Source organism: Aulonocara sp. 'chitande type north' Nkhata Bay, linkage group LG7 (genome assembly GCF_057382095.1).
Source record: "Aulonocara sp. 'chitande type north' Nkhata Bay isolate Kocher_YH1m ecotype deep benthic linkage group LG7, A_spYH_male_GT1.1, whole genome shotgun sequence".
NCBI classification, from domain to species: Eukaryota; Metazoa; Chordata; class Actinopteri; order Cichliformes; family Cichlidae; genus Aulonocara; species Aulonocara sp. 'chitande type north' Nkhata Bay.
The window spans coordinates 4156615-4165727 of NC_141350.1; the positions used below are offsets into that span (position 1 = coordinate 4156615).

Below are 9113 nucleotides of genomic sequence, written 5' to 3' on the forward strand. Positions count from 1 at the left end.
AGTTGACTAAAGAAAAGCAAAGCTGAACTATGGACCCCTAAAAGTTTGTGCAATAGCAGCTCTTTAACTCATTACCTTTACCCTGCTCCGTCTCATTTATGGAGGTGGTGAGGCAATCCAAATCTGTAGTTACTATTTTATCTGTGGTTTAACATTTGTGTGCACAAAACAGAAGTGGATACAATAGGAACAGACATCTCTCCTCTTCGGGTGAGTTCTCAAGGCTACAAAAAAAGCTTCAGTAAGTAGAAAGTCTTGGAAGAAACTACACAACTGATCGGGGACAAAGCGGCTTGACAACATGGAATAGATGTATGGTCTTTGGCAGGTGTTTATTTCCCCAAAAGCCTGAATTTCTGCACAATACCTTTAAATGCTTTGTTCTAGTGAAAGTCATGACTAAAGTATTGAATAAAAATATTAGTATAACTAATTCTTTTTTGCTGTTTTTCTCTCCAGGGGCCTTTTTCTCCTATTAATGATTGAAAACTGAGAGAAGATTTTCCAACATGCAGGGTGCAGGTGACTTTCTAAATGTATTCAACACTGAGACCAGCAAAATATCTGTGACACTCTTCCTCATTTTTCTTGGTCTCCTCTACTGGTGAGTATGTCAATGATACACTTTTTTCAAGGGAAATAAGGACACGTAGATAATCTGCTAGTGCCATAAAACACATACATTGACATTTTATAGAGCAGGCAGTGCAAACGAATGCAACAATAACTCTAGACAGAATCCAGGTAAAGGTGAGCTCTGTTCTTTACTGCATTTGACACAAATTCTTTTCATTCAACCTACAAACAACACATTTCAACACTTTTGCCTGTAGGTATTCAGTCCGTCCCTTCTCAGTCCTCTCACGATGTGGCATCAAACATCCGAAGCCAGTGCCTTTCTTTGGCAACTTATTCATGTTTCAGCAGGTAAGATACAGTGTAACAAAGGAAGACCAGAGTTACCTTCAATGTCTGCTTGATTTTGCATCAAACTGGGATGGTGTCCTTGTTCTCATATTTGTGTCATTATTGTCAGCTGACTGTTACATCGACTGTGTTTTTCAAATATTCTTTTCAGGGTTTTTTCAAACCTCTGAATGATCTTGTCAAAACATATGGTAAAGTATGTGGGTAAGTAAAAATACATCCTACAACAGCAACTACTGAAATAAGATTGTGAATATTTTGCTTCTATAAATAATCTACAGTTTGAGATGATACTTTACCCATCATGTTTTGTCTGGACTCATACTTCAGGTATTATTTGGGCCGGACACCAGTGATAGTGGTAGCAGACCCTGATATGCTCAGACAATTGCTGGTGAAGGACTTCAGCAACTTCCCTAACAGGAATGTAAGGAAATTATACAAAGCAAAGATGCAACATGTGTGTTTATTCCTGATTGTCACACAAGAGTTACTGAGGGGTTATTACAGATTGTTTTGCCTGTGCTCTCTTATCTCTCTGCAGAAATTTGTGTTTGCCAAAAAGCCTGTATCTGATTGCCTTCTCCAGTTAAGGAATGAACAGTGGAAACGAGTACGGAGTGTCCTGACCCCATCTTTCAGTGCTGCCAAGATGAAAGAAGTGAGAAAATAAAGTTCTCATTAAGTGAGATAAGATAAGATGAAATAAGATACATGACATCACATCTCATCTTCTGGTGCTTATCCGGGTTTGGGTCGCCAGTGCAACATTCTGAGACGGGAAGGCCAAATTTCTCACCCCAGTCACCTCTTCCAGCTCATCTGGGGGGACGTAGACCGGTAACTCGAGAGCTTCACTTTTATCCTAAGCTCTCTCTTCTCTCTTGCAAGCTACTCATGAACAACATCCCAAGATACTTAAATCCCTCCACCTGGGACAGTAACTTGTCCATGACCCAGAGTGGCCACTCCACTCTTTTCCAGCTGTGAACCATGGTCTTGGATTGGAGGTGCTAATTCTCATTCATGCTGCTTTGTACTCAGTCACGAACCGCTCCAGTGCAAACTGGAAGTCATCACCTAATGAAGCCAAAACGCTAAGATGAAATCCTGAGGCCACCAAAGTGGAAACCCCCCCACCACCTGGATACAACTAGATATTCTGTCCAGGAAACACCCAACACATCCAGGTTTTTGCTGCAGCCACTGCCTGAGCCGTGTTCCGCTTGGTCTATTGGCACCCAAGAGCTGTTCCTGGAGTCCTACAGGCTAGCCAAGCCTGACAGGCTTCCTTCTTCAGCTTGATACCTCCTTTTACCTCCGGTGTCCACCATTCGGTTTGTTTACCACCAAGGTACAAAACACCTTACAGTTGCAGCTCAGTGCAGCAGCCTCAGCTGTGGAGGTGCTGAACATGGTCTATTCAGACACCCTCACTACACGTTTGGGTGCACCAGGTTTGTCCAGCATCCTCCCTCCCCACCTGATCCAACTCACCACCAGGTGGTGATCAGTTGGCACTCGAGTGTCCAGAACATACAGCCACAGATCTGATGATACAATAATAAAATTGATTGAAATTTATGTTTGAACATGGTGGGAGGGGTGGACAGACGTGTGGCTATTTGCACAGGAACGCACACGGCTGGAGATCGCTATTCCCCCGCACTCATGGAGAAAAACATGCCTAGTGCTCCTCCGACTCGTGATACGGCAGGACTGTCGTAAAAGCATGTGACGTCATCACCGCAGCAAACAGTAAGAACAAAGTGGAACTTATCGGCAGAAATTAACATTGCACTTATAGCGATGCGATTGAAATATAAGGAGACTTTCGGACAGTAACTGAAGGTAAAATGCAGCTAAACAGTCCTGTTTTAAACCAGGCACTTCCACCTCCGCTCTGCTGCGTCTCAGCCAGCAGCGCTCTGGCAGCAACAGCACTAGAGCCAGAGCAGGGGAGAGTGGAGCTGGAACAAACCAAATGTTATGTCTCAACCAAGTACTGTATGCTTTTTATATTTTTAGCAGTGTGTCACACAAATAGCAAATATTGTCAAAAAAGGGAAGAAATCTTTGGGGGTGCTTTGATTGGGCTAAAATCGCCCCTGGCATAACAGAATAACCACCCCAGCCTGCTGCCTCTCAGCGAGAGCAACTCCAGGCTGTAGTGATGGGAATTCTGGCTCTTTTTAGAGAGCCGGCTCTTTCGGCTCGGCTCACTAAAAAGAGCCGGCTCTTTCAGCTCCCAACTGGCTCTTCAGGTTGTTTTGTTGCTTTAATTAATTTATTATTAACAATAATATAAAATTATGCACAAAAGGAATTACTAATGTAAAAAAAAGTGGTTTTATTTATATATGTTTATATATAAAAATATACAGTGACCCCTAGACACAAAACACATACAAACTCCAAAACACATTTCTAGCGTTAACTGAACTTCAAAACAGAGCTACCTAGATCACTTAAATTACACAATTGAAAGCATATGTGTATTGTTTGTGTATTTATACACAAGCATTCATATATGTTCATTTACCTGTTACTACCACACACCAAATCCGGTCGTTGGTACTTGCTGGCTTGTGTAGCCACGAGGTAACAAAAGCTCAACACTGGGCCTAGCATCCTGGAGCACTTCTGTTGTGTTTTGTACGTGTTTTGGAGTTTTTACGTGCTTCAGGGTTTGTACGTGTTTTGAAGTTTGTACGTGCTTCAGGGTTTGTACGTGTTTTGAAGTTTGTACGTGCTTTGTTTGTAGGGGCCACCGTAAATATACTTTTATTTATTCACTCCACATAAAATGTAATAAATAAATCATATAATACAAAAACCAACTAGTCACAGTTCAACTTTTAACTATTTACATTTTCAGCTTTTTCCTTTTAAACAAATTTAAAATGAAACAACACAAAACACTGCAAACCACAACACAATTAAATATAAATTAAAATATGAAAACAAAAAGAAGATGCATATTCTGTCATATGGACCTGCATGAATAAACTTTCTGAATCCTTTATCATCCACAACTGAAAAAAGTTGTGGATGATTACTATACCTTTCTAATGTGACGTTGTTGTCCCTGGCTCTCTTTCTCTCTCTCTCCCTCCCGCTCTGTTCCTGTGCTACTGCGAGTGTAACTACCGCCCCTCCCCCCTCTGCCCAGCGCAAAGCACAAGGCTCGCATGTGGAGTGAAGCGGGAAAAAAGTGCGAGAGAGGGTGGGAGAAAGAAAAAGAAAAAACCACGGCTCGCAATAAGGAGCTGGCTCGCGTCGTTCACGTCAAAGATCCGGCTCTAAGAGCCATTTCGTTCGCGACCAACACATCACTACCAGGCTGGAGCCCAGCCCCTCTCCGGGAGGCTGGTTCTAGGGTCCAAGTCATGCTTTGAGGTGAGCCCAACTATATATAGCCGGTATCATTCAATCTCAAGCACTAGCTCAGGCTCTTTCCACAACAGAGGGGTGACATTCCATGTCCCAATACCCTGCGCCCAGCCGTGCCCCATAGGCTAAGGCATGGAACCCCACGCACCCTCTACAGGCATGACTCCAGGGTGGTGTCCCAGTAACCCTATGAAGCGCAGGGTAAACTGTTCCCTTGTTTTTGCACTGACAATAGTTGTCTGAATCGCCCTTCGTCTGGTTCCTCACCCAGGACCAATTTGACATGGGAGACCCTACCAGATTGCAAAAGCCTCCCGACAACATAGGATCCCAACTGACAACTTAGATTCCTGGAACTATGTTGTATGTGTAATTTAAGTAGCTGTGGTAGTGGTGTTTATGGAATTACATGGACCTGTCCCCCATTTTTTATGTTTATGGACCCATTATGATTCACTGAAGTGTTTATAGGACTATTTTACATCTGTCATTATCTCTCCATTTGAGTGTAGATGGTTCCGCTCATCAACACAGCCATTGATACCCTGATGAAGAATTTGCATGTCTACGCTGAGTCAGGAGAGGCCTTTGATATCCACAGGTAAATACATAAACAATGATGAAAGCCTGAAAGCAGTTTGTCTACTTTACTTCTACTGTATTTTTTCTTTCACTGTTCATATTTCTAAAATTTGATGCTATTTTGCAGATACTTTGGCTACTTTACCATGGATGTTATTGCCAGTGTGGCATTTGCAACTCAGGTGGACTCGCAGAATAACCCAGATGACCCACTTGTCCAACACGCTCAGATGGCCTTCACCAATGATTTCTTCAAGTCTGTCTTGTTACTTTTCTGTGAGTCATTATTACAACACAATTGAATTTCAGATATTTATGTAGGACATTAAAAGAGAAAGTTGATCACAAAGAATTGTAAGAAAGAATTTCAGAAAGGTTAAATAGATGTAGAATATGCCAAAGAAGTATTTAAGCATTTTTGTTGATATACCTGTGTATGCAGTTCTCTGCAGATTTGTGTGTTTCTGTCTTTAGTTGCTTTTCCCTCCATCATGGCTCCTCTGTCGAGGTTCATACCCAACAAAAGACGAGATAAGATGAGTCATTTCTTCATTAACAGCATTCACAAAATCATCAAACAGAGAGAGGAGCAGCCTCCTGAGCAGGTGAATCTCAGACTTTCCTAAATCTGTGTGTGGCTTTGAAACTGTCATTTTCCTATCTTTCTTATTTATTTCTTTTACACGTAGAGACGTAGAGACTTCCTTCAGCTGATGTTAGATGCTCGAACCACCGAAGAGTGTGTGTCATTGGAGCGCTTTGACACTTCAAATGACACCGATGAGATCAGTGACAACAACCAGCAGACCCAGTCTTCAGGCAAAGTTCAGGAAAATGACCTTCCTCATTCACAGGAGCCGTCTGTCAGGCGTCCACAGAAAAAGATGATGACTGAGGATGAGATTGTTGGTCAGGCTTTCATCTTCCTCCTGGCAGGCTATGAAACCAGTAGCAGCACTCTGGCGTTCACCTGCTACCTCTTGGCCCTCCACCCTGAATGTCAACTCAAAGTACAGAAAGAGGTGGATGATTTCTACACTAGACATGTGAGTGTTTTACAGTTGGTTCTGATCTATTTTGATTCATGCAGTTGTGGACAGTCATTGATTGTCATGCTGTTTGCTTTGTAGGACTCACCTGATTACACAAATGTGCAGGAGCTGAAGTATTTGGACATGGTTATATGTGAAGCATTACGCCTCTACCCTCCTGGATTCAGGTAAAGAAGGATGTCAATTGGGGCTACAGTGGGGTAGCTTTGGTACCCTGTGATATAGGAAGATTTTCAGCATTGTCCCTTAATTAGCTTTTCATGGGGTATAGCCATAATGCTATCATCCGGAAAACCTTTCTTCTTCTTCTTCTTCTTCTTCTTCTTCTTCTTCTTCTTCTTCTTCTTCTTCTTCTTCTTCTTCTTATTATTATTATTATTATTATTATTATTATTATTATTATTATTATTATTATTATTATTATTATCATCATCATCATTACTGTTGAAAGATCAAAGATGGGTTCAGCAATGCAGATGTTTTCTGATCTTTTGACATTTGGGTTAAGCTCTGTTCACATTTGGATCCAGATGCATTAAAAATGCTTTTGTAGCTATCATTACGCTTAAACTCTTCTTCTTTGAATGGAGCTATGTACAGAAATAGAGAGCAGGGGAGGCAAGAGAGGCAATGGCAACTATAACTGACAGCAAAAAGCAATAGAGCTTAAAAGTCCAAATAAATTAAGGAAATAACAGTTCTGATAATGATGTTAAATTTATTTTCACTGTTTTCCCCCTTTAGTTTCTCTGGGGGTGGCAGTGGTCAGGGAATTACATAACGTAATAAAGTAAATAAATAAAGTAAATAAAGTTACAGCTCTTCTGTCGATACTGTGTGTGACCATTCTGTAACTGTGTAATTTTGAAATTTTCCCACTAAGGTTTGCACGAGAAATAGAACATGACTGTGTGGTGAATGGTCAGCAACTTCCTAAAGGAGCAATACTGGAGATCCCTGCAGGCTTCCTCCATTATGACCCAGAACACTGGCCCGAGCCTGAGAAGTTCATTCCTGAGAGGTGCTTCAGTTCTGTCTGAAACGAGTAAAGAGACTGACTTATGACTGCAGTCAAATGTTGACTTATTAACATGATTTCAGCTGTATATTAACAACATATTAAATATTTTTCTGTACAGTGGTACAAATACATTTTTTGGGTGTGGTAAACACTTTTGTGTAGTGAAATTATCACATCTGCAACCCACAAATACAATCTCAATTCAAAAAGTTGGGACACAGTGTAAAATATAAATAAAAACAATGCATTTATTTACAAATCTTATAAACCCATAATTTATTCAAAATAGAACATTTAAACTGAGATATAGCTTGATTTTGAATTTGTTGGGAGTTGGCACATTGCAGTGTCAGTAGTTAGTAGTATCAGTTAGTAGTATCTCCTCTTTTTAACAACAGTCTGGAAACTGAAGAGACCAGTTGCTGGACTTGGAGTTGCTGGACTTGGATTGAGAGTTTTGCTTTCATGCTCTGCTCTTTCTTTACCACAAAGAACCAATGCAGCCTCCACATCTCTTCAGCAGTGGCCCCAATCTGTCTGTCAATTTCCCACTCCATTTTTCCCTCACTTCTGAGGGTCTTCATAAGACCCTCAGATACTTAAACCCCTGCACTTGGGGTAGCAACTCATCCCTGAAAAGAGTAGGCACTCCACCCTTTTCAGCTAAGAACCATGGCCTCCACCTTGGAGTTGTGATTCTCGTTCTTGCCGCTTCATACTCGGCTGGAAACCGCTCCAGTGAGTGCTGGAGACAACCACCAGATGAAGCCAAGAGACCCACATCACCTGCAAATAGCAACGAGGAGATTCAAAGGTCACCAAAATGGGAACTTTCTGTCACATGGCTATGCCTAGAAATTCTTTCCATAAAAACTATGAACAGAACTGTATCATGTAATATTTTTCATGTAGTTAAATATCTCAGTTCAAGATAACAGTAGTTTTATGCCATTGTATAAAGTAGCAAGAGAAATTTGTCTCATTAAGAATGTGGTCTTTTAGTTTCCAATGCTTTTCATTCAACTTTAAAAACAACAACTTGCTGTTGATCCCCAGGTTTACACCAGAGGCCAAGGCCAGTCGACATCCATTCGTATACCTACCATTTGGGGCTGGCCCCCGTAACTGTGTGGGAATGAAGCTCGCCCAGCTTGAAATCAAACTGGCTTTAATGCATCTGTTCCACAACTTCAACATCACTGCCTGCTCTAAGACTGAGGTACGTTTGACTTAGAGCTGCTCAGCAAATCTCATGAATGTTCATTAACAGCCAGTCCTGAAAAAAGATGTTTGTTTTATCGAGGGCACTCTTTTTTTCAGGTTCCTCTTGAGTTGAAGTCGTTAAGCACTCTTGGTCCTAAAAATGGTGTTTGTGTGAAAATTTCCAGAAGGAGCAAGTGAGATTGTCTGCTGACTTCTCTATCGAATGACTGGATCATTTTCAGCAGACTGCAAAATAAGTTCAACTGTCTTAGTTCAAGTTAATCCAGTACTTGGGAGATGCTTGAAAAATCACAACATTGAAATATTTTAGATTTGAATGTACTAAATATAATAAGGGATTTACTGCAGATTCATTCAAATGTTTTAGAAAATATTAACTATAATTTTGTGACTGGAACAGTTTGACAATTTACATATCAAATGGAAGGAATGCCACATGAGAAAATATTTCACAAGAAGATTTTCTGTATTGATGCACATATATAAATAGACACTTTATTGCAGTTTTTATGCGCTTGTTGTTTAAAACATTGAATGAATCATTTTTTACAGGAAAGTTGATCCGATTAATCACTCACTGTCTCTTTCAAACAGTGTGAGGAATTGTGACCGGCAGCCTTATGATTTCAGTCCTGATTTTGAGGTTTTCAGTGCTGTCTGTCAGCAAAATAGCACAAATAATCAAATGGCTCCATTCCATGATATTTGGCAAAAAGATGGAGCATATGTAAAGGAGGCACATGCTAATTTTGCCACATTAAATCCCGACTGTTATTCACCTGCTTCATCTACTTTTTGTGCAAACGTTGCAAATCAATGGTTTATCCTTAAATTTTAATGGTCAGTGTACTTGATCTGACACCAGTTGAGTTACAAACCACCAGAACACACAAGAAATGAAAATCCTCTGTGTC

General features: G+C 40.7%; 1 protein-coding gene across 3 annotated transcripts; it reads left to right on the forward strand.

The window, feature by feature from the left end:
- Positions 1–86: 86 nt before the first annotated feature.
- LOC147324329 (thromboxane-A synthase-like) lies at positions 87–8977 on the forward strand. 3 transcript variants are annotated; one of them, XM_086298060.1, is made up of 14 exons: positions 87–210; positions 460–604; positions 834–927; positions 1079–1131; positions 1258–1354; positions 1472–1588; positions 4833–4921; positions 5030–5178; positions 5377–5507; positions 5592–5948; positions 6033–6121; positions 6838–6975; positions 8032–8194; positions 8296–8977. In XM_086298060.1, exons 2-14 carry the CDS (start codon positions 510–512, stop codon positions 8374–8376), a joined length of 1653 nt encoding a protein of 550 aa, XP_086154186.1. In that variant the 5' UTR covers positions 87–210; positions 460–509; the 3' UTR covers positions 8377–8977. The 3 variants fall into 3 exon arrangements, with proteins under 3 accessions (XP_086154186.1, XP_086154188.1, XP_086154187.1); XM_086298062.1 differs by having other exon boundaries at positions 111–312; XM_086298061.1 differs by having other exon boundaries at positions 193–328.
- Positions 8978–9113: the final 136 nt, after the last annotated feature.